Source organism: Pithys albifrons, chromosome 19 (assembly GCF_047495875.1).
Source record: "Pithys albifrons albifrons isolate INPA30051 chromosome 19, PitAlb_v1, whole genome shotgun sequence".
NCBI lineage: Eukaryota > Metazoa > Chordata > Aves > Passeriformes > Thamnophilidae > Pithys > Pithys albifrons.
Window position 1 is genome coordinate 8,768,686 of NC_092476.1, and position 24,702 is coordinate 8,793,387.

The 24,702-nt window shown below is 51.1% G+C and overlaps 2 protein-coding genes across 2 annotated transcripts; one reads left to right on the forward strand and one right to left on the reverse strand.

The window, feature by feature from the left end:
* Positions 1-385: 385 nt before the first annotated feature.
* WDR45B (WD repeat domain 45B) lies at positions 386-14,231 on the reverse strand. Its single transcript, XM_071574031.1, has 10 exons — positions 13,865-14,231; positions 9,323-9,397; positions 7,585-7,686; positions 7,026-7,113; positions 6,427-6,521; positions 5,427-5,617; positions 3,608-3,693; positions 2,755-2,856; positions 2,127-2,248; positions 386-1,823 (listed from the first exon to the last, which is right to left on the reverse strand). The coding sequence occupies exons 1-10, from the start codon at positions 13,929-13,931 to the stop codon at positions 1,717-1,719; spliced, it is 1,035 nt and encodes a 344-aa protein (XP_071430132.1). The 5' UTR covers positions 13,932-14,231; the 3' UTR covers positions 386-1,716.
* A 1,655-nt stretch (positions 14,232-15,886) lies between these two features.
* Positions 15,887-24,304, forward strand: FN3K (fructosamine 3 kinase). Its single transcript, XM_071573826.1, has 6 exons — positions 15,887-16,511; positions 17,521-17,672; positions 18,927-19,018; positions 20,208-20,290; positions 21,157-21,279; positions 22,138-24,304. Exons 1-6 carry the CDS (start codon positions 16,365-16,367, stop codon positions 22,474-22,476), a joined length of 936 nt encoding a protein of 311 aa, XP_071429927.1. The 5' UTR covers positions 15,887-16,364; the 3' UTR covers positions 22,477-24,304.
* Positions 24,305-24,702: the final 398 nt, after the last annotated feature.

A 24,702-nucleotide genomic window follows, 5' to 3' on the forward strand; every position in this document is an offset into this window, starting at 1 on the left:
AACTGGGATGGGAGTGCAGGAGTTCCCTTCTCTTCAAAGTGAGTCCCACTGACGGGACTGTGAGCAGGTTCATCCGCAGCAGCGAGAGGCGTTTCCATAACACTTGGAGAACGATCCCAGCCCTTCCCACGCATCCTTCTCTGGGAAGATGACAGTTCCAGTTAGTCCTTCTGCTGACAGAGCTGTTACAAGGTGAGCAGCCTCAGCCCAGCAGGTGTGGTGAGTGGTAAGTGCTGAGAACAACCGGCTTGGATTTATTTTGGGATAAACACCAGGGCAGTGGTTTGTGTGCTCCTGTCCTTCACCAGCCACCACTCCTGCCTCACTCAGGTGTTTATTCCCCAAGCCTGGAGCAATGGAAGCTTTGGCTGTGACCATCAGTGAATACAGCAAAGTTAGTCACTTTTATTTAAAAGAAATAGCATATTACAAATAAGTGTGCAAAACAATTCCTGTGGTTAAATACACATAAAAGCAACATGCAACCTTGACATCAACATGGTACGTTAGTCCTTAGTAGGTTACGTGACACTAAAGGGGCTTGTCAGGTTTAGTGTTTGCAGCTAAACAATCTGGGAGTGAACTGGTGTGTCAGGGCTGAAGCATCTGTGAAATGAAGAGTTCAGAAGAGCAGGACCTCCCTGCCCCAGGGTTTAGTGCCACAGAGGCCAAGCTTGGGGATACCTCGGGTTCTGGGTGAGGAGCCTGTGCTTAGGTCAGCAGGAAAGAGGAACAATTTCTGGGAAGATGGTACAGGTTAGTGGGTTCAGTCTAACCTACCTGTCCCTGGGCCAGCAGCTTTAGCATGTGGCAGCTCAGAGAGAAAAAGAGAAGTTTGCAGGTTCAGAGCAGTTGCAGACATGGCCTTCCTGTCAACTCCTTCAGCTCCTGTGCTGGACAGATAGAGGGCCTGTGCCAGGTGCAGAGCCTGGCAGCAGTTTGGCAGCACTCACAGCTGGCACACCAGTACTGAGGCGGATTTACACCAGGAACAGCTGCCTGGGGACAGAAGGAATCACCTCTATAGCTGCAGGGGCTCAGGGTGTGTGCTGTGCACATCGAGGGGGGTCAGGTCAGCCCCTGCCTGAAGGGGCCTCCACTGCTCTGTAGTTTGGCACCTGGGAGTTAATGCTGATCCTGAGCACCAGGGGCAGGGCCTGCAGCTGCCACCACCCAGCCTGTGCACGGGCAGGGGACAAGCAGGGCTCAGCTGCAGGTGTCTCCTGTCACCTCCTGTGCTCCCCTCAGCTGTGCACTCCTGCTCCGGGCCAGGCTGGTGAGGGAGCACGGCCCAGAGTATTCCCCCTCCCAGCCATGCAGTGGGAGCAAAGCAGTGCCTGAAACCTTGTGGTGTCACAGCCCCTCCAAGGCCAGCCATGGGTGTGGGCAGCCCTGCAGAGCTCCTGGGGGCAGGCACGCTGATGAGCTGAAGTCATTCACAGTTTAGGTAAGAGAAACCCAGTAGGCACAAGCTCGTTGAAAGCCACATCTTGAAAACTTGAGTTGGTGACAGTAACCCAAAGAGATTTTAATGATGAATACTTGCAGAAATGAGAACAAACATATGTAGTCCACTACTTCAGAGCTGCTTGTGATGGTGCCGGGCCAGGCTGGTCCGGGAGCTCTGCGGAGCCCGTGGAGCAGTGCTGGGCACTCGGACACTCCCTCAGGGCAGAGGGGCCGGGGCAGGCGGGGGCTCTGCGCTCCCTGCGCCCCTCAGAGCTTCTCGTCCGTCATCTCCAGGAACTGCGCGTACACGTCCCTCGAGCACTCCCCTTTTTGGTTGAATAAGAACTTGTAGTAGCTGCCATCGGCACATATCGCTGCAACAGGAACAGGCAGGGTCAGCTGGGCCGGGCTAGAGCTGCCTTTGTGTGCTTCAGCCACAGCACAGCCCTCCCTGCAGGCTCACAGGGCACCCAGAGGTGCTCTGGAGGACCCCAGGCCGTGCCATGCCAGGCCGTGCCAGCCTCCTGCCTCCCTCCCTGGCAGTGGGAGCAGCCAGAGCTCCTGGGCTGACAGGGACACACAGCTGTTTCTCAGCAGAGGGTCCCCTCCAGCTCCAAGCCAGCAGAGCTCAACAGCTGGTTCTCCAGCCAGAACCCAGGGACACCTCCATCACTCACCTATGACAGCATTTGGCTCTGTTCCAAAGGCACAAATGCACGGAGAGCCTGAGGGAACCTGGAATTTGGAGAAACTCCATTTGGAACTGAAGTATTTGGGGAGAAAGGTGGCAGAGGCCAAACTGAAAAAGAGAAAAAAATAAAAGGCATAACAACAGCCTAGTAAGGTGTTGAGTAGAATGGATTCAGAACTGCTGGAGTGACTGCACAAGGTAAAGGGTTCACACTATTTTTGATTGGCTCTTTTTTATCATTTACTAAGTATCAGGTAACCTGGGCAATTCCCCTTCTCAGGAAGGGGGACCCTACAACTACCCTTATAAGTGACTGGAAAAACTGCCAGAGGATTGATTTTTTTGGTAGAGGGATGTGTCCACAAGGCAGATTCATGCTGAGATCCACTGAAAGCCACCCTGACACTGCTGGAATGCTGCAGCTCCACCAGGCACAGCAGGAACTTGGCAGTTTAACTGCAGAGCCCTAAATCTGCAGCTTCACTCCAGCCCAGCAGATCAATCTTGCCACCCCCAACGGTGCAGAGATTTGCTATTGACTGACAAAACCAGTGCTATAAACAGCACTGAAAGCTCAAGTGCCCCCAGGGGCTTCAGAACAGCTCAATCCCTACCTTGACTGCTTATTTCTTTTAGGGTCTTCTGCAGCAAAGATGTGCACTGTGCCGTGGTCGCTGGAGACACAGATGAGGGAAGCATCCTGATTGAAGTTAATACTGCAGAGAACACAGACAGCTGCAGGATCTCTCCTGGCACAGACCCACAGCCCCTGGCACACACAGTGCTGCCCACAGCAGCTGCCAGCCTGCTCTGGGGTGCCAACAGCTCCCCCAATCCAGGGCTGCTTTGGGATGAACACCCTGCACTCCAAACAGGGCCTGGAACAGCAGGAGCAGCACACCCTGACTGGGACCACTCTGACACTTCTGCTGGAAGAAAACACAGCAGCTCTGCTCGAAGAAGTGGGCAAAACATGCAACACTCCTACCCCAGAGCAGGGCTTGGTAGAGCAGTGGGAGTTTCCTTCTCCTGGGAGTCACACCTCTGTGCTGGGATGTGGTGACAAAGCTCCCCTGCCCTGAGCTCTCCAATCCCTGTGCAGTGTTTTAGGGCACCTGGGCCCTCCCTAGGGTCAGACTGAAGTTCAGATCCCCAGCTCCTGCCTGTGCTGGGCAGAGACATGGCCTGGCACCACACAGAGATCTGTTCAAGGGCACCAGGGCCCTCCTCAGGGTCAGACTGAAGTCCAGATCCCCAGCTCCTGCCTGTGCTGGGCAGAGACACGGCCTGGCACCACACACAGATCTGTCCCAGCCCCTGTGCCCGCTCCACACACCTCCCAGCCCTTCCCCTCAGCAGCAGCCAGCCCAGAGCACCCCTGGAGTGCCTGGAGGACTGAGCTGAGCTGAGCTGAGCTGTGCCAGGGGCTCAGCACAGCCACACCCTCAGAGGCAGAGCCCAACGTACCAGTATATATTGGCTGCCTGTGATCCTCGTCGGAGCTCCTGGATTAAATGCCCTGATGAAGTATCAAATATCCTTATGAGGGTCCCCTTGGAAAGGAATCAAGCACTGTATCAGGAAAGGCAGGAGACTCTTTGCATCTGTGAATGCATCCTAAAATTCTGTCTGTCTGACCAGCACACCCCTGCACACACCTTGGGGGTTTTCTTTTTGGTAGATTGGAGAATCTCTCTTGGTTTTGGAGAACACTGATTCTCCCACACCAGCACCACAGTGTTATGGTGCTTTGTGTACAACCTTGCCACTCAGCTACTCAACTCAGTAAGTTTCTTTCAGTCTGTTGTAAAGCACCAGCACAGCCCTGGCTGGCAGACTCTGGAGTGTGCCCAGGCTCGTGTCACCTCTGCCCTGTTCCCCTCAGTACCTCATTGCCACTGTGCAGTCCTTTCCCACCAAGTACAATCAGGCTGTGGCTGACTTGTCTCAGAATCAGTTCAGTTGATGCACTTTAGAAGAATCAGTCTCCCACCACACACTCATGATCTGTATTGATCCAAGTGTGAGAGACCTCCCAGGCAGGTGACAGACAGGACACTGCCCTGGGAAACTCCTTCAGCAGAGCTGCAGAACCAGTCAGTGTCTCTCAAACAAAGTCATAACAAGTCAGTGATGCTTTGATGTGATAAACAGTGGGTGTACATTGTGCTGTCCACCATCACCTGCAGTCTTGTTACACACCTGGTTAGCAGGGGCAGCTCCCCAGTCACAAACAAGAGGTAACAGAACCCAGCACAGAAAGATTAAACTCAGCTTAGTTTTGATTTAAGAGGCTTGGGATGTTTGCTGACTGTGCTCAGACTTCCTAGTTTGGTTGGAAAATAAAAGCTGTTTGAAGTTTTTCTCTATGCAAAACAAGGAATGTCTTGATAGAAATGCAGCAGATAATGACTCTGTTTGGCATCCGAGTTGGCAGCTCTAAGAACTCTGTTTAGAAGACATATAGTCATTAAACTGAGGAGAGACTGGGGCTGCATTTTCTTTTAAGCTGTTTGAGTGACAGGCTGGGCAGTAGAAACTATTCAAACCAGAGACTCATTGGATTAATTTGGCTTGTCCTTGAGAAACTTGTTTCATTGGAGTGGAAGGAGTGAGTGCTTCTCTGGCCCCAGGGAGAGGGTCCACCTGCCTGCCATTCCTTTGGGAGATGCAGGGCCCTGGCAGCCTCACAGGGGTTCCCAGGCAGGGCAGGTCTGTGCCCCTGCCTCTCTCTGCCTCAGCCCAGCCCAAAGGTGTTTGTGCTGCACCCTGAACAGGGTCCTGTCAGTGTGTTGTGCATCACAGTTTGATGTGTGTGAGGAGGGGCAGCCTCCTCCTCCTGCCCTGTGACAGAGGCTAAGCTGTGGCAGGACAGAGCTGTTTGCAAGTATGTCTTTAGCCAGTGGGTTTGGAGTGAGTTTAAGCAGAAAATAATCGAGGTGAAAGACTGTAAATGATTCTCCCCCTGCTTTTTTAAAACATTACCAGTATCTATTGAAGAACACAGGAACGCTGTGAGCTGTTTGGGCCAGGTTGTGTTCAAATGTCACTGAAGTCACTGCTACAGTCAGCTAAAACAGAGCCACCACCTCAGGCACAGCCCTTGGCTGTTGGCTGTGTGGGGATCCCAGAGGAGCAGTGAAGATAAAGAGAATGCACTTTTCAGGCACAAATTTTCCTGGCAGGTATTTCTGTGTCTTTCCTACACAAGATGAGACTCCCTGTTTCAGAAAGACTCACTACACTGAACACACAGTAGCTCAGGGGCAGGGGACATCATCCTTACTTTTTCTGATGCTGTTGCAATTCTTGTTCCCTGCAGGTTTAAAGCAATACAGCTCAAGACTCCCTCGTGAGCCGGGATGTCCACAGGAGGCTTCTCCGTGTTCGCCAGATCCACGATCTGCACGTGCCCCGTGTGTGTCCCAGGAAATGCAAGGAGAGAATTATTACTATTTGGACAAAGGACACAGAGACCTGAAAGACAAAACAAAAAGAAGAACTAGATCATTTCCCAGTAACCCAGTAACATTTTCAAAGGTCTTTCTAAGCAACTCAGAATCTCGTTTTAATGGCTAGCGCAGGATCCCAAAACATGATCCACCCACGAGTGCAGGGCACAGAGAAGCAGCAGGAGCATCATTTTAACTTGCTCTCATCACTTGATTTCAAAGTAATCCAGTTGTGGTTATACAGAATCTGGGTGTTTTCAGGGATCAGCCCACAACAGCAAAGCTGATGCCACATGAATTCCTGCAACCTCAGCACAAGAAACAACCTCCTCCTCCTGCATCCCCTGCCTGTGCCTGTCAGTCTGTCAGTCATTCCATGTGTGCTCCGGACAGGCTTGAAAGCCCCCAGAGATGGGGACTCCAATCCTGTAGAACCTCCTGGGGAGAAAACACCCTCCTGACATCCAAGCTCATCCTCCCCCTTCATCAAGCACAGCAGCAGCCCCTGTCCCATGGTGTGGCACTGTCAGTGTTTGGAATGATGCACTGTACTGTTTGTGTTTATAGCAAAGCTTTCAGCACAAAATACATCAAGTTTCCAGGTTGTTACAGAAATCACATCTATAACAAGAGTGCAGGAAACAGTTTCTCTGGGCCAAGTTTTTATAAATTCTAATAACTATTTTATAAACACAAAAGCATCTCCAAAGGGCACAACTGCAGTGCAGTGTGTGGAGTGACTTTGAAAGAACTGACTGAGGCAGCTGAAGATAAATGGCACGTGAAGAACAGAACTAAGTTGTTTCCATCCCCCAGCCCACGGGTACCACTAACCTTTAGGGTTGTAGCAGGTTTCAAAGACGTGCAGCTGGTGGGGATTGTGTGTGAACGTGAAAACTTTAATCATCGAGTCCAAGACAACCACAATTCTGAAAAGGAAATTCCTGTGACTTGGGGTGGGTAAAACAGGGACACACATATTCATCCAGACCTGCACAGGCTTTCAAGAGCCCTGTTTTTCCTGCCCTCCCCCACAGCACTCCCAGCCCTGCAAAAACCACCCAAGGATAAGCCTGTAAAGCTCTTCTATCCAGCCCCTCCGCCCACGCACAGACAGGCTGCTCCAGCTGTTCCCAGCTGCTCCTGCTCCAGGATCTGCTGGAATTCCCTTCACACTCCTCCACACCCAGAACAGCAGCCAGCAGGAGCCACGGCAGAACATTTCCCTGCGTTAGGGGAAGTCTCCCAGGCTTTTCACCAAGGTTCCCCATCCCAGTGTACGTGAGCTGTGTACACCCAACACTTGCCCCCAGAAGCCTGTTTCACCTGTAACTCCTGGTGTTCCAGCAGGAGCTTTGTCCTTCCACAAGCAGCTGGAAATGAGCAGGAGCACAAAGCCACACTTGGCTGTGGGACCCCTCTGCGTTACCCACCTGTCTCTTCGCAGCTTCACTGCTTTGACTTCTGTAGAGAACTCGATCTCAATGACAGTCTTCTTCTTCAGGTCATCCCAGATCATGACTGGAACAGTGCAGAGATGGTGTTAGACCATCAGGGCTCATCCAAAGTGCACAGTGTCTCCCTTACAACAACTCCGAGCTCCCCAGCAGGCTGACCAGGAGGGGCACCCCATGGCCAAGCAGCTGCAGATGGACACCCTGCAAACCAGGAGCCACTGCAGATCAACCCCCTCGTGCAGGCAGGAGCTGCTAAACTCCAACCACAAAAACCTCACATTTTTCTAAAGAAAAGCAGGGGTTTTTTTCTCACCAGGAGAAGGTCAGTGGTCTCTGAGACCTGTCCCTGCAGGTCCCAGGCTGGTCCTGCTGCAGCAGCAGAGGAGCTGCTCCCTGCAGCACAGTGACCCACACCTGCTGCTGCACCCCCTTCCCCCCCAGCCCAGCCCAGCCCAGCTCAGGGCTCTGTGCTGGAGCTCTCTGGGCAGTGTCACAGGGCCCAGACAGGTGCTGGCAGGGCCACCCTGGAGCTCACCTTTGTTGGGTGGGTACTTGGGCTTCTTTCCTCCACCCACCAGTGCTAAATAGTTGCAACGAAACAACATCTCCACATGGCCAACACCACCCTCTACAAACTCTGGAAGACAAATAGTTTATTTAAAAGTGTCAGAACCTGTCCAAATTTATTTTTTACCACTGTTACAAGAAAAGCTTGTATTACCAAGGCACCTGAGAAGAACAGCACCTTCCTACCCTGGCTGCCCTCAAAAACCAGGCAGATTCCTTGCAAGTTCCTCATCCTGGAGCAGTGAAGCCCTGGATTTCATACAAGCCTTTGTGGTTTCTTCAACAGCACTTCTGAGTGCTGTGTTTCCTTCCTGAAGTTTTGGGACACTACCCCCTTCTGCACCAGATCCTCCTCCTGACTCCATAAAGCATCTAAAGCAGGACAGCACATTTTGCTATGAAAAGGTATTACCATCATGACAAAAAGGCCTAAAATATTTACAAGTGATAACCTGATTTAAAAGCATGCAGTGTGTTCTGAATCTGTGTTGGAGCACTGAGTCATTGTCTGTGCACTTCTGAGGGGCACTGCCTGCATGGGAACATCACGGAACTCCTGGATGTAGGACAGACATGCTGGGGGTGCAACAATTAAGGCTTGCAGAGAACAATCTAACAGGCAGCTCCAGCTGGGAGCATCTCAGGCAGGCCTAAAGCTACACAAATGATGAACAGGAGCTCTCTGTGTACCTACACAGCCAGTTCAGTGTGAGCTCTCAGAATCCACAGGGAAAAGGCAATCTGACTCATAAGAAACTTTTCACCACAGGAGTTCTGGAATTATCTCCATCCAGAGCTACTGGCAGGGAGAGTTTTGACAGGAACTCCACAGGCTGAATCCTGATCCTTTGAGCACACTGTCCCTGGTGACAGTCCCAAGGCATGTTGCTTATGGAGAAATTTACTGTTAATAGCAGAAAATAGTTTGTCAGCTTTGGCCATGGCACAGTGACTCAAACCCTCTACAGCAGCAGAAAGCAAAAGCATGCCTGGTTTTATAGGAATTGCTTGTTTAAGTACATTTTCCCCCTTATTAAATCCCTTTACCACCACAGGCTGGACATGCTGGGAAACCTGTTTAGCAGCTCACTTCCTATATTTAGGGCTAGAATCACATTGCTGGGTTGCAGTTTCCTCTATTTTAGCTGGGTTTTGTTTGCTTTCTGATAAAGGCCCCACTGTTAACACAGCTCATCTGCTGACTTCTGTTAACACATGAGTAGCTTTACTGCATTAAGATCCTCCCATATTTTTTAGGCATACAGGGAAGGCAAAATTTAGAGTACTAGAGGTCTGAGCTCTCAGTGCTGTTGCAGACAGTACTCTGAGTTTTTACTGCCACAGGTCACCACATGAGAAAGGAACTTCTCCTGATGGTGCAAAAGTGCTGCAGGGAGTGACTGCTGCTCATGGATCACCAGGCAGCTCCTCTGCTGCTCAGGGCTACAAACAGCAGCAAGAGCCAACACAGCTCTGTCACAAGGTGAGACAAACCCCTCATCAGCCAACTGTGCAAATTACCAGCACTGATGGGCAGTGTCAGAGGGACAGTCCCTGTGGGACCAGCAGGAGCTGCCTCTCCTGGGGCTTTATTCAAAACCTTCCAGGGATGGGGCAGTGAAAGCTGAGCAAGAACCAGCCAGAAAAAAGCAAGGAGGGTGAGCTCCCAACACAGAGCAGCACAGTGGAGTAGGTAAGTGCTTTACCTTGTTTCTCTTTTTCTTTGAGTGGATCTGCATTATAAACTCGGAATCCATTTTCCATTCCACATGCAAAGCATCCTGTGGTAAAGAGCACACAGATACACACACACATACAGCAACTGCCAGATACACTGGGGAAGGAGGCAAGAGCCAGGGGTTGGGAGAGCAGTGCTGACACCTGCACTGGACACCACTGAGCACTCCCAGGCTCTGATAGCCTGGCAGGAGAAAGCCCTTCACAGGAGGGTTCTCTGCACTGCCCTGGTGCAAAGGCCTCAGTATTGTTTTAGACAGGTAAGAAGACAATGAAAGGAAAGGAAACCCATTCCCAACCCACCTGTATCCTATGCCATGTGCTACAGAGGGAAGGAAACCAGCACTTTAATGTTTATGGTCCCACAGTCATTATGAAGCAACTCCCCTCCTGTCTTACCAGATCTGAACTCCCCCTGGCATCACAGCTCTGCTGTGGATGCTTTCAGAGCACAGAGCTCCCCAAACAGCTTCTCAGACTGTGCTGAGCAGAGCTGCCTGCTGACCCTGCCAGTGATTATGTGCCAGTAGCTGAATCTAACCCAGGACATGAGGAGAGGCCAGATGAAAACACTCTGGAAAAGGACTGTAGTCACTTTTCTGTGCCCCTGCAGTGGAATCCATCACACTACCAGTGCCCTGCCCTGCTCCTTCCCCTGCTCAGGGTGAGTGCAGGGACTGGCACAAAGCAATGCCAGTGTGCAGGCAGAGCAAGGACAAGGCACAAGGAGCAGCCTGACACCTGACAGCAGGCTGGTTGCTACAGTTTGTGTGACTGTATGACAAACCCAGTTAAAGATTCCAAGGCACTGGAACAGATGCTCCAGTTACTCTGGTTCTGTTCTCATGCACTGCAATGATTTGAACCCCCCAAATAAAAACTGAGGAGCTCTGTCTAAATACACCCCCTCCCCAAACTCTTTACCCCACCATCACAGAGTGTGTGGGGGAAGAAAACAAAACACACAAACCCCACCCCTCAGTCTCAAACACTCCCAGGTACAGCTTCACCCTGTCCACGATGTGATACATTAAGTGGTTAAAGTTCTTCTTTACATACATAAACACACACACAGAGTGGCTAATGAGAATGTAATAATTACAGCAACATTAACAAGTATTGAAATGGGCTTTTCCTGAGCCCTGCCCTGCCCCTCCTGCCCTGCCAGGTTTGCTCTGTACTCCCTGTGCTCACACTGAGCTCCCAGCACGGACAAGCTACTGCCCTGGGCAGGACCTTCCTGGGATCAGCTGCAGTGGAAACCCTTCCCTCCCAATAAAGCACAGCTGTACAAGAGCTGTTCCTGGCAGCTGATCCGTGGAATTCTTTTCCAGCAGGAGTTTTCCAGCCCCATACTGCATTTCCAGGATAAGGGGGGTGATGCTGAAACTGTTCTGTAGTCAGAGAGCACCATAAGGTGTGAGTTGTGCTGGTCCCAGCAGGTCCCAACAACCCAAAGGGAGCATTCCTTGGAATCCAACACACACTTCCTGTGGCACCACCACAGCTTTCTGCAGGGCCAGCCCATGACTGAGACGTGAGATGCTCCACTGCCTTGGAACAGCTCCATTTGTAACTGGAGACAGCACAGCAGAAGGTGGGGATGTAACAGTGAGATTCCCACACGGTCCAGCCCTTCCCATGGAGCTCCCAAGCACAGGAGAAAAAACCACACAGGAACATTCCTGCTCCTCCTTCAATCCCAGGTTACAGGAGCAGCTTGGGTGATTCCCATCTGACTGATCTCAGTGGGATCACAAGTTCGGCAGCTACAGCTTGTTGGCCCGAGGGGCTGACAGAGGAGGGATCACTTCCTTAGGCTCACTTCCCTCCATGGGAATTCACCTCTCACCTCAAGAAGGGACAGACATGCTGTCTAAGAGCCACTCACAGAAGATTACTCAGACACTTTTTTTTAAAAAAAAGTAATTATTATCGAGTTCTTGCCCTAACCTGCAGTTGTGTTTTGTTCCTGCAGTAACGTGCTATTTGCCACCAGTGCCAGCCAGGCCACAGCCAGTTTTGTTCCTCAAAACCCACAGAAAAAAGAAGAGTTAAATTAATGACCAGCCTAGAAGATGCCACCAGCTGAAGGCCCAGAGAGGCCACAGGATTCAGCAGTGGAGTGCAGCTAGCACAGCTCCTGCCATGGTGGTTTTCCTTGGCACAGCAAATGTTGTCCAAAGCCACAGGGGAGAGCACAGGGCATGACCAACACTGGGGGGCTTAGAGAGGAGCATTCCAGCCCCCTGGAGGGGAGCAAATGCATGAGCCAAGTGTCTCAAGACCAAAACAAGCCCACACCTCAGTTTTCAGACCAGCTTTTGGCTGCCACGGCAACAAAAGGGAAAGGTGTTGGTCTGGTGTGGCCACTGGTTTTGGTGTTTCATCTGCTCATTCCTCTGAAGCACTTTGGTGTCCTCTGAAAGCATCAAAAAGGGCCTGAAACAGCAGCACACTGGCTGGAAATTAAGAACCCAAAGTCTGAGTGTTCTGCCTTTAAACAGCTGACAACCCCTGCCATTTCCTTGTGTTATGTTGTTCTTCCCTTTTTAACTGACCACCCAAGAGTGGCAGAGGTGGGGTCGCTCAAACAGAACAGGGAGGCAGAACAACTTTATCACTGGTCAGTCAGGGAGACCCCACGTAATTCCTCCTGTTCTCCCATCCCCGTGGGACTGGCCAGGCTTAAATTCCTGAGCAATCAGGTTATTGTGACAATACAGAGGGAGCCCCAGCACTTCAGTGAGTCACGTTCTATTCCTGGCAAGAAGGAAGCAGGAGATCTCCCTCCTCCCTGCCCTGCTCTGGGCAGCCAAACATCACCTGCCCTGAACCAACACAAGGGCAGTGTGTGATCCCTGCAGTGCCAGCTCACCAGCCCTGCCAGGAACAGCTCAGGCAGCTGCAAAGGAAGCTAAAGCTGGGTTTATTTCAAGCTTTTTGCCATCACTCAGTTACCTGGCCAGGTGAGATGGGTGGGATGTGAATACAAATTCCTTATAGTAAATTGGATGTGATTATTTAAAAAAATGGGTTATTTTGCATTTACTGCTGCAAAATTCATGGAAGCCTTTGCAACAAACGAGTTTTACACTAAAATGATGATCTTAAGGCATTTTGCAATAAAGGAGAACCTTTCCTTCTCACACAGCTCCAGTTCAATCACAGGTCACTCACCAAACAACACCACTCTGTCACAGACCCTGCACATCTGAAACTGAGCTCATCCTCAGAACCCTTTTCCCACCTCTGCAAAGGCAAGAGCAGAGCTGCTAAAAACCAGACTATTCTGTTCCTTTCAGGTGGATGGAACAGCAGGGAGAGCCCTGCCAAGACACTCACACCTCATTACCAGCTCAAAGTGCTCCTGCCAAGGTGAGGGCAGAGGTGTTTGACTAAAATCAACACAATTCCTGCTCCCACACGACCTCAGCAGCACCAGTACAGAGCTGCAGTCTGTGGCAGAGGCTGCAAGGCTGTCTTGGGCAAGAGCATTGTTTGCTAAGGCAAAAGGATGTTACAAAATAATGAGCTTCTATTCCTCACTCACAGAAACGACACGTCCTCAAGAACTGGTGCTATTTGTGGCCGGCAAAAGCCAGACCAGCCCGTGCCCCGTGCTGGGGCAGCCCCTTCCCACAGCCCGGGGGGCTGTCTGTGCTCCCTGCCCGGGGTTAGCGGCGTCAACCACGAGCTTTACAATGCAAATCAGACAGACAGAAAGAAAAGAGCGGCTGCAGCCCTGCCTGTGAATGGCGAGTGCCCGCAGCGGGGAAGGGCCGCTCTGAGGAGCGAGGCAGGTCCTGACCGAGCCCTGAACTGCGGGTCTGGCCCGGGGCACGGCCAACTCCACAGCCCTGCCCTGCCCGTCCTTACCCCTGTCCCTGTCCTTACCCCGTCCCTGCCCCTGTTCTTACCCCTGTCCCTGTCCCATCCCCTGCCCCAGCCCTGTCCCATCCCCTGCCCTGTTCCTGTCCTTGTCCTGTCCCTGTCCCATCACTGTCCTGTCCCTGTCCCAGCCCTGTCCTGTCCCGTCCCTGTCCCTGTCCCATCACTGTCCTGCCCCTGTCCCGTCCCTGCCCTGTCCCCTGTCCCTGTCCCTTCCCTCTCCTCCCCACACAGCTCTCCGAGGCGCTGGGCGCTCACACAGCGACAGAACAGCGGGAGACCCACTACACAAACCCTCCCGCTGCCCGCGGCTCGCCCGGCCCCTGCCAACCCGGCCCGGCCCCGGGATGGGCCCGACCACGGCCCGAGGGGCCCGGGAGCCGCCGCTGCCGGGGGGCACCCAGTCCGAGCCCAGCCCCAGTCCCGGTCCGAGCCCCCCAGTCCAGCCCAGTCCCAGCCCCAGTGTGAGCCCCCCGGTCCGGCCCGGCCCCGGTCTGAGCCTCTGAGACCCCCCAAGCCCAGCACAGCCCAGCACAGCCCCAGCCCCAGCCCCAGCCAGGCCCAGCCCCGTCCCGGTCCGAGCCCCCCAGCCCGGCCCGGCCCGGCCCGGCGCGGCTCACCGTGGTCCTGGTTGAAGCCGGCGTACAGCAGCCCGTTGCCGTGCGGGTTGGCCGGGAGCAGGTTCATGGCTCCGGCTCGGCCCCTTCGCCCCCGCCCGCCGCCCCTCACACCATGGCGGCGCCGCGGACCCGCCGAGTGGAGCCGAGCCGAGCCGGGCCGAGTCGAGCTGAACTGGGCCGAGCCTGGCCGAACTGTGCCGAGCCGAACTGTGCCGATCCGGGCCGGGCAGAGCCGAACGGTGCCGATCCGGGCCGGGCCGAGCCGAACTGTGCCGATCCGGGCCGGGCCGAGCCCACCCGAGTCCAGCCGAGCCGAGCCGGGCCGGGCCCAGCGCACAGACCGGCCGCTGCTTCCGGCTCCGCCAGGCGGCGCTGCCGAGCGCAGACCGCATCCACCCGCCCGCCGCACGAGCGCCGAGCAGTCGAGCGGGGATAGCGGAATGGACCGGGATGGAGCAGGATGGATCGGGGTGGAGCGGGATGGAGCGGGATGGAGCGGAATGGACCGGGATGGACCGGGATGCATCGGGGTGGAGCGGGATGGATCGGGATGGAGCGGGATGGAGCGGGATGGACTGGGATGGAGCGGGATGAACTGGGATGTGTCGGAGTGGACCGGGATGAACTGGGATGGATCGGGATGAACTGGGATGGACCGTGATGGAACGGGATGGACACATGGCAGTGGAAAAAAGCAGAAAAACATCTCTTTCTGTGCCCTTCAGTGAGAGCAGTTTCACAGCCAACATCTTGGCTGTTTAACAATGACCGATCCTGCACAACATTTTAATTAGTATTTCCCTCTACTCACTGATGACAGCAGAAAAATAAACGTTTCTGAAGGGAACCCTCTCACCCTGATTGGTGCATTCTGTGTATTAGAACATTTTGTTTAAACTTAAGCACACGGGATCGGCTGCCTCGGGTGTTACACCTGGGAATTCCACCTTTCTGAAAACTCCACGGAGCAAAGTCCAGCCCTTCTCCAGCCCTGGGACTGCCCTGGAGCCGCAGGAACCAGCGGGAACCTGCAGGAGTTGGTGCAGTCCCTGCTGTGCTGGTGTGGCCCCTGAGCAGCACCTCTGACAGGGCTGGGCATTGGATCCATGTCTGTGTGTACAAAATTCCAGTCTGGATGCTGCGAGTCCAGAGGGACCTGGGGTGCCTGTGCATTCCCGGGGTCCCTCCATCCCCAGGCTCTCTCCATTCCCGGGCTCTCTCCATTCCCGGGGCTCCCTCCATTCCCGGCTTCCCTGCAATCCCAGACTCCCTCCATTCCCGGCGTCTCTGCATTCCTGGGGTCTCTGCATTCCCGGGGTCTCTGCATTTCCGGGGCTCCCTCCATTCCCGGCTTCCCTGCATTCCTGGGGTCTCTGCATTCCCGGGGCTCCCTGCATCTCAAGTTCCCTCCATTCCCGGGGGTCCCTCCATTCCCAGGTCCCTCCATTCCCGGGGCTCCCTGCATTCCCAGGGTCCCTCCATTCTCGAGTTTTCCTCCATTCCCGGGTTCCCTGCATTCCCAGGGTCCCTCCATTCCCGGGCTCCCTTCATTCCCGAGGCCCCTCCATTTCCGGGGCTCCCTGTATCCCAGTGTTCCCCGCATTCCCTGCTTCCCTCCATTCTCGGGTTCCCTCCATTCTCGGGTTCCCTGCATTCCCAAAGTCCCTCAGTTCCTGGGTTCTCTCCATGCCGAGGCTCCCTCCATTCCCGAGTTCCCTGCATCCCAATGTTCCCCGCATTCCCGGGGCTCCCTCCATTCCCGAGTTCCCTGCATCCCAGTGTTCCCCGCATTCCCGGGGTTCCCTCCATTTCCGAGTTCCCTGCATCCCAGTGTTCCCCGCATTCCCGGGGTTCCCTCCATTCCCGAGTTCCCCGCATTCCTGGGATTCCCTCCATCCTCCCCGCATGGACCACCCCGACACGCTCCTTGCACGGCGCATCCCGAGCCTTGAATCTGCTCCAAACTACAAGTTCCAGCATCTCCCGCCGCTCCGGGAGCCGCCGGTCCCGCCCCCGCAGGTCGAACCTCCCGCAGAACATTCTGCGAACGCTCATAGCGGTCTCTGCTCCCCTGGGCAGCCCAAACCCCGCGGCAAACACGGCGTTGGGAATCAGTGTTTGCATTCACTCATTTTTGATCTGCTTCTTTCATTTCGCGGTGGGTGGCCTGCGGTGACAGTGACAGCGACAGCGACAGCGACAGTGGCAGCAGGACCCTTGATCCCGTGTCGCAGCAGCGGTGACAGTGACAGTGACGGTGACGGTGACGGTGACAGCAGGATCTTTGATCCCGTGTCGCAGCAGCGGTGCCAGTGCCGGTGCCAGCAGGACCTTTAACCCCGTGTCGCAGCAGCGGTGACAGTGCCAGTGCCAGTGCCAGTGCCAGTGCCAGCAGGACCTTTGCTCCCGTGTCGCAGCAGCGGTGACAGTGACAGTGCCGGTGCCTGCAGGACCTTTGCCCCCGTGTCGCAGCGGCGGTGCCCGCGATCCCCGGGCAGGGATGAGCGTGGAGCGGATCCTGCGGGCAGAGCTGGGCACCACCGCGCTGAAGGCGCTGGGCAGCTCCGGCGGGGGATGCATCAGCCAGGGACAAACCTACGACACCGACAGCGGGAGGGTGTTTGTCAAAATCAACCACAAACCGCAGGTCAGAGCCAGCACAGCTTTGCCTGTGCCTGGGATTGCGTGTGGGGAGCTTGTCATGGGTAACAGTTCAGAGTTCTGCGGCTCCAGGCTGAGTTTAATGACTGCAGTTTGCAGCGTTCTTGGGGCAGGTTTGTTTTACACGCAGTGCTGGTGCTGCAGGGTGGGGGTGTGAAATGCAGAGCAGGGTGATGTGATGTGATGTGATCCCCTCCTCCAGCAGGAATCAGCCCGGGATCCCTGTGGAAGGGAGGCCAAGCACAAAGCTGGCATTGTGGTGCTTGGAGTTTGGAAAAGCCCAGAGCCGACTTTGCACTCACCCAGTTCCTTTCCATGTTGCAGTTGGGGAATCAATAGTGGGAGGGAGCAAACAGGGGCCAGTGCTGAAACTCACGGATTATCCTTAAAGCTACAGAGGTTTCAAAGTCCCCGTTGCTTTTTGCATTTCTAGAAGTAAAATTCTTCAGGCCAAACTCTTAATTTTTCCACTACTAAGTGAATACTCAGCTGCTTTTCCTAACACCACAGTGCATCAGTAATTTGCAGTGTCAAACCCATCCTAACCTGCTGTGAAGAAGAGCAGCTGTGCTTCAAAAGCACAGAGCACAGACTGAGTGTTTGTGCTGTCACCTCCATCAGTGGCCACTGACCTTGGGGAAAGGAGGACCCGTTCAAGGGCTCAGTCTTTTACCTCATTTAGCAGTGGCCACCTGGGCTTTTGGAGGAGAAGGGCTTGGGCATGATCCTGTCCAAGCAGTTTGGTGTCTCCACAAGGAGCTGGAAGTCAGTGTGAAGTGTGACATATCCTACTACCTTGGAATGAGTTTAGGGAAAAAAAGAAGTGAGGATTAAGGCACTTAATTCTCCCTGGATAAACTGAAGCCTTGCTGCAGCTCTGTCCTTTTATCAAGAGGGATTAACTCCTTGGCCCTCCATAAAAGAGGCTGTTTATTCCAAAGTGCTCCTTGCAGACATCCATAGTTTAGCCCAAGGATATTGTTATTCCTTGACAGGCTAGAAAAATGTTTGAGGGGGAAATGGCAAGTTTGGAAGCAATTCAGAAAACTGGGATTGTGAGGGTGCCTCAGCCCATCAAAGTCATGGACCTGCCTGGAGGAGGAGCAATGTTTGCCATGGAGTACCTGAAGATGAAACACCTCAACAAGTATGTTCCTACCTCTCTTTTTACTGTGTTTTGGGGAGTATTTTTTTATACCTGAGTAAATTTCAAGAGCAGAGTGGTGAGTTCTCTCAGAGATGGAGCTTCTCTCTGCCAAGATCTGTGTTTGTCTGTGTGTACATATTAAAAATGTGTCTGTGTGTCCACAGTCTCATAATCTGCTCTTCCCTGACCCTCTCCCTGCACTGGAAGTGGCTGTTGGTAGCCCAGAGCTTTGTGTCCATTGTGCTGAGGTGCTGCTGCAGTGAATGTGCTCCCAGATGAGTTTGGTCCATCTCTCACCACACTTTTCATGCAGTTTCTTTTCCCAGCCCATCAGGTTTTCTTTAACCTCCCAACCTTCCAGTATGATTTGAGTCATGATGAAGTTAAGATGACATGAAGTTCCATTCTGCCTCTCATCCACCCTGGGCATGGAATTCAGGGATTGTGTTCCTGAGGCTTTCAGGAGCTCACTGCTGCCTTCAGGCCTCTCTGGGAACACTGTCACACCTATGGCTCTTCTGGCAGCTCTTTGTCCAGCCTGTCTGCTTTTACTGGGACTGTAATTGCAACAGCAAAAGCCTCCCCAAGCAATCCATTCCAATCCATCCATTCCAATCCATTCCAATCCATCCATTCCAATCAATTCCAATCCATCTTGCTGTTCCTAGAAACAACTTTCTGATGCTTAACCCCAATCCTCCTGGTTGCAATTTTAAACCCATTATTTTCTCCCCATTCTGGGCATGGAGAAGCAATTAGTTTCCATCCCTGCAGCTCCTATGGAGTGACCTGTGCAATATTTAACTGGTTTTTAGTTGTCTCTTCAGCATTAGGCAATGCTGACTCAATCCCTTCCTACAGCTCCTTTCCAGACTTCCCATCCCTGTTGCTGTGCAGCTGAGCAGGAAGGATAAAGCAAAGAGCAGGTACCATGTCCTGTGCTCTGCTGATAGTGGGGCTGATAAGGAAGAGCCCCTGACTCTCCTGCCCTCTCTGCTCCTGCTTGTACCACCTTGTGTTCTCTTTACCTTTCTTGCAAGAACGTTGACTTATGGCCATTTATTACCTGTTACAGCCTGTGCCTTCAGAGCTGCTGTGAAGAAATTTGCCTGTTATGTGCTATGAAGTTGATTAAAGTTCCATGTTTGCCAAAGATAGCCTTGGTCATATTTAACTGAGGATTTTTGCCCCTGTAATATTTGTTCACTTGCCTTCCTCCAGCTTCATTCTGGGTTTTTTTTTTTGATCCTACAGATATTCCTCAAAGCTGGGAGAGCAGATAGCAGAGCTTCACCTTTATAACCAGAAACTTGGAGAGAAGCTGAGGAAGGAGGGGAGCACAATTGGTACAGTATTGATGTCATGTCCTAGACCCAAAAGGAAGCACTTTGGCTGTGGTTCAGTGTTGCATTATAGTTCCAATGATAATTAAAGTCAGTACTGGAGCAGGTTTATGAGCTCTGTCCCTTCTGTCCCTCTGCCACACTTTTCTAATCCTCAATATATACACAGCAGCTGGAATTATAATTTTAATTTTTTTACCCTTGGCAAAACCAAATTAATTTTAATTCTTTATTTTGTCTATACTTTGTTGTATAAAATTATGTGGATTCTGAAATTTAGTAGGAAACAGCACTGATATTTGATTGTTAGAGCTTTCAATGCTTCATAAGTCAAATTAACAATTTGGACTTTCTCAGTGTCAGTGAAACTTCCAGCCTCATGTTCCCTCACTCTCTTCAAATGCTCTTGAGCTTCCAGAGATTGTCTTTTTTGTTTGCTGTTGGTTTAGACAATTAACTGATTGCAGAATATTGTCCCTTAGTAAATGCATAATTAAGTTCCCCTTTAAAGATGTTGGGAATGACATTTTTGAACTCAAATAAGTAGCAAAACACCCAAAAATTGCTGCTCCTTGAAGACAAATGTAATTCAGCAGCATAAGGTGGTGACCCAGTTTCTGTTGACTTCAGTGAAACACCTTCCATCATTCTTTGGGAAGTGGATTAAGGCATAAATGAATAAAAAAGGGCAGCTATACAAAGAAATATTCTTTTTGAGTTGTTACTATTAAACTCTGAAGCACAGTCTGTATCTGTGTCTTTCCCTTTCCTCCGGGGGTGGCCTGGGGTGGGCTCTTGGTGGTGGACAAATCATAATCCATTATTTTTGAGTGAAGGCCAAATTCCTGGCAGGTCCCAAATCATCTGTGAGTCAAACCCAAGCCACATTTAATGGCAACATGTCCAGGTGTCAGAACAGCAGGTTGTGGATCTGTGTCCAGGCTGTTCCTGAACGTCCAACTCCTTCATCCACAGCAGTCACTGACTGTGGCTCCTTGTGCCTCCACTTCCAGTCTGCATCTCCAAGTTTAAGGGGGTTCTTTTCAAATTTGGAGAGGGCTGTGACCCTGAAATAAGCATAACTTACTGCTTAAACTTACTTTGTCTGCCTGTTCTCTGAAATTCAGTTGTGTATTTGCAAACTTTACCACGTAAGGACTTCAAAGCCCCTGACATTTAGTTTGTTTTGTAGGAAAAGGAGCCAGTCACTCTGAGTCGCAGTATGTGGATAAGTTTGGATTCCACACAGCCACTTGCTGTGGTTATATAGCACAGGTATGGTACACCCCATGGCTGGGAGAGCCACCAGGCACTTGGATAGTCTGTAAACTCCTTGTTCCAGTGGCCTTCAGTTTTCTGTGCACAGCTTTGCCTTCCCTGTCAGCACAGGGAACACAAGGACTGTCCAACACAGAGCATGTGACAGCACACAGTGCATTGAGGGAGAATTTGGAATGGTGGGATGTTTTTTAGCTTGGTGGTAATTAATAAAATCAGTATCCCTTCACATACCATGTCTTGGTTTTGTTTTTAATAACCCCCTGCTATGTGGATCTCAAAAGGCAAACCCCTCTGCTTTGGGAGGGTCTCATCATGTAACATGTCACATAAGACAGTGGAAAGGGCTCTCTGAGATAATTCCACCATTTTCTGGCTCTGCACATGTCAGGATTTCAGTCTGTGAATTAACTGAAGGAACTTTCAATGTCTCAAACTCTGCTAAATACAAATTTTCCCTAAATCAGAAAGGTAAAAAAATGAATGGACTGGAGTTGGACCAAGGGTTGGACTTGATGATCTCAGAGGTCTTTTCCAACCCAATCAATTCTATGATTCTGTATTTCTGCATTTCCAGAAGGATTTGAAACATGATATGGAACAGCTGACATGATCTCACCAGAAACTCCCTCACTAAAATACATTAAGAAAATGAGAATGAATGAAAATGGCCAGAATCTCAGTTTATGTTGAAGAGAGCCCCTGCTAAGTGTGGAAGAGCAACCCACAAAGCATCTGCTGACACTGTGATCACTCTGACACTGTCCAGGCCACTGTGTCCACCAAACATTTTAGCTGAGTCCCTGTTCTCAGCCCTGCCATGTGTTCCTGTGTGTCACCCAGCTCTGTGCTCTGCTCTGCAGGTGAACGAGTGGCACAGTGACTGGCCCTCCTTCTTCATCCAGCACCGGCTCCAGGCTCAGCTGGACCTGATTGAGAGAGATTATGGAGACAGAGAAGCCAGAGAGCTTTGGTCACAGCTCAAAGTATGAACCTTGTCTTAAACATGGTTTTAAGGATGTCAGGAAATGGGTTTGTGAAGGTGTGTTGGGAGATGTACCTTGCTTAGGATGAACAGTGTCAGTGGAAAAGCTTCGTGGTGGGTCCAACAACATTGTCAGCTGGACAGGATTCCTGCTGCTCTCTCATTTTGTATAGTGAAAATAAACCTGTAATTCAGCACTGACATTAATTTCTGAGCAAACAGCTAATAATGATAAGCTGGTAAATCCTATCTAAGAGCTCAGTGTTACAAAGTGGGTGAGATTCTGCTGCCTGGACAGATGTTTTTTACCTGGTCCAGGCTCACATCCAGGCTGGGTCAGGCCATGCTCTGTGCAGCACTCGGGGAACACCAGGGGTATGTTCCTCTCCAAGCTCCACATGGCACATTTATTCTTTAATTCTCTCCATGCAGCACTCAGGGAACACCAGGGATCTGCTCCTTTCCAAGCTGCACATGGCAAATTTATTCTTTAGTTCCCCTTCAGTGGTACAGATGTTTTACTGCTGCCCTTTTTGCCAGTGAAACATTTAAATTTAAATGAAATTTAGTTTATATTTCTCATGACAGCCAACACTGTCCACATGTAGAAACAATAATTAGCACTGGGTGTTGATGCCAGACTGAATTTAATACTTTGTCAGGCTCTGTCAGGAACAATCCAGAATCCTTCTTACTGGAGTTCAGGTTTGTGTTTTTAGCCATCAACTTCCAAAGCACTCCATGAGGCCTGAACACAGCCAGCCTTTGGCCAGATCAGGCTCTTACATGCTACAGCACTTTATTTTATTTAGTATTTTCCTCATAACTCTTTAATTGTTACCTGTTCCCCCTTTTGCAGCCGAAGATTCCCGAGATGTTCTGTGACGTGGAGGTGGTTCCTGCTCTCCTGCACGGGGACCTGTGGGCAGGGAATGTGGCTGAGGATGACTCTGGGCCCATCATCTTCGACCCTGCCTCCTTCTATGGCCACTCTGAGTTCGAACTGGCCATTGCTGGGATGTTTGGGGGCTTCAGCAGCTCTTTTTTCTCTGCCTATCACAGCAAAATACCCAAAGCTCCAGGATTTGACAAGAGAAACAAGTTGTATCAGCTCTTTAATTACATAAACCACTGGAACCATTTTGGGACGGGGTACAGGGGGTCTACCCTAAACACCATGAGGAAACTTCTAAAGTAACCAGGTAGGCTTGAGAAATTCCCACACAGTCCCTTAGGAATGAGCAGCCCCTGCTCACCCAAAGTACCACAAACTCGGAATTGGTGGTGAAACACCTGAACAGGAAAAGCCTTAGTGCACTTTTGAGCCTCACTAATTAAGAGCAGTTGTGTAATTTTTAACTTGGGCACTAGTTTCCAGCACAGATTCCTCCCCTGCTGAAGGAAAGGGCTGTGTGGTTTGTGAAGGCTCCCCTGGGTTGGAAGAGCAGCAGGACAGTCAGCCTGACCTTGCTGGCTCACCTTGGAGCTGCTGATCTCCCAGTGATCCACAGCAGCATCTTCCCAGTGCTGCTGCTCCATCAGCAGTTTGTTGTGGAGAGCTGCAGGTGTGGGATGGTGGTGCTGGGAGTAATAACCAGTTCCTTACATCTCCCCTTGTTTGTTCTGTTTAGTTTTGTGTCTCTGTTTCCAAGCCTTTTCCCATGAATATTTCTACTGTATTCCCTTCCCTTTCCCTTTCCCTTCCCCTTCCCCTTCCCTTTCCCTTTCTCTTCCCCTTCCTTTCCTTTTCCCTTTCCCTTTCCTTTTCCCTTTCCCTTTCCCTTTCCCTTTCCCTTTCCCTTTCCCTTTCCCTTTCCCTTTCCCTTTCCCTTTCCCTTTCCCTTTCCCTTTCCCTTTCCCTTTCCCTTTCCCTTTCCCTTCCCCTTCCCCTTTCCCTTTCCCTTTCCCTTTCCCTTTCCCTTTCCCTTTCCCAGTCAGATTCTATGAATCTGAAAATGAAAACATTCTCACTTTGATTTAATGAGTAGACAAGACCCTTTGGCTGCACTTCCAAACATATGTAATTAATAATATTTCCAATATTTATTTAATTTCATGTAATTTACTCACAGGCTTTTGTTTTTCTCTTGCTGTGAGAACTCATATTCCAGTGGTATTTCCTGAAATGGGATGTCTAGTCCCTTGGTGATTGATGTATGATCAGAAGTGGGTTGTTACCACCCAAGTTTAATAATATTTCATAGTTTTAGTGTGATATTTCAATGTGTTGCACTACAATAGTAACATATTTCAATAACTTTGTAAAATGTGGGAGGGAGGCTCCATATTTTGGAGACAAGGAGCACCTGCTGGGTTGGTCAGTGCTTGATGTATTTTGGAGTTTAGAAGGTGCAGTGGGCACAGCTGGTCTGTTGTCAGATCTGATGGCTTTGTGAGGGGTTTTATTGTTCCTCACTGCTTTATTTTTACAGAAAACATGGGCAGTGGGAATTTGGGGAGAAAACTGTTCAGCAGACAGTGGTTACAATGTAAGCTAAAGTTCATTAGTGAATCCATGGGGGTTTTATTGAAGAAAGTGGTAAAGAAAACAGAAGGAAGTGCAGTCCCACAAATACTGAAGTGAATTTAGAAGATTTGGGTAAGGATGATCTCAGTATTCAGGCTTCAGACTCTTGTCATGACTAATGCTAAAATACTGTATTAAAAATGCTTGAATGTGTTTAGACTTTTTTCCACTTTAAATGGCCGTGCTGCAAAGATTTCATAAAGTTTGATGTTGTAATTGGTACTGTTTAAAACAAAGCACTTTGTTCTCTGTAAATAGGATACAAATAGTGAAAAACTTTAATTTCCTTCGAATCGGGGGAATCTGTCAGGGTTGGTTATAAATCTTAACAGAACTATAACAGTGGAAAAGTGGATTAGTAGAGTGAGAACACAGCTGGAATAGTGGGTGGTGGCTGGAAGATGCAGGTTTGAGGAAGAGCAAAGTGCATGTGCACTGGTGTGTATGGATGTGAACTTTAACTGCTTCTCCAATAAAACACTTACCTTGCAGAAACTGGTGCCTGGTGTGCCTGTGGTTTGTGCCTGTGGTTTGTGCCTGTGGTTTGCTTTGATGCCTTTGAGCCTGACGATGGGATGCTTGGTGTGGATGGAGCTGTTGGGTACCAGGACAGGGCAGCTCCCTGTCCCACACCTGCCAGGCTGCAGTGGCTCCCTGGATGGCCTGGCAGTCAGTGGAGCTGGAGCTGTGGCTTTCAGGGTTCAGCTGTTGTTTCCAGCATGCTCTGATGATTTAGATAATGTGCTGTGATGTTACCCAGTGTTTGGTGTGGATCAGTTGAGGACTGGAGGTCACGGATAACAAACAGCAGCATCCTCCAGCTGCCTCCCATTGGGGAGGCTCTCCATGTCCCCATCCCAGTCCCTGCCCCTGGAGATCCCTGTGGCCCATGGCCCC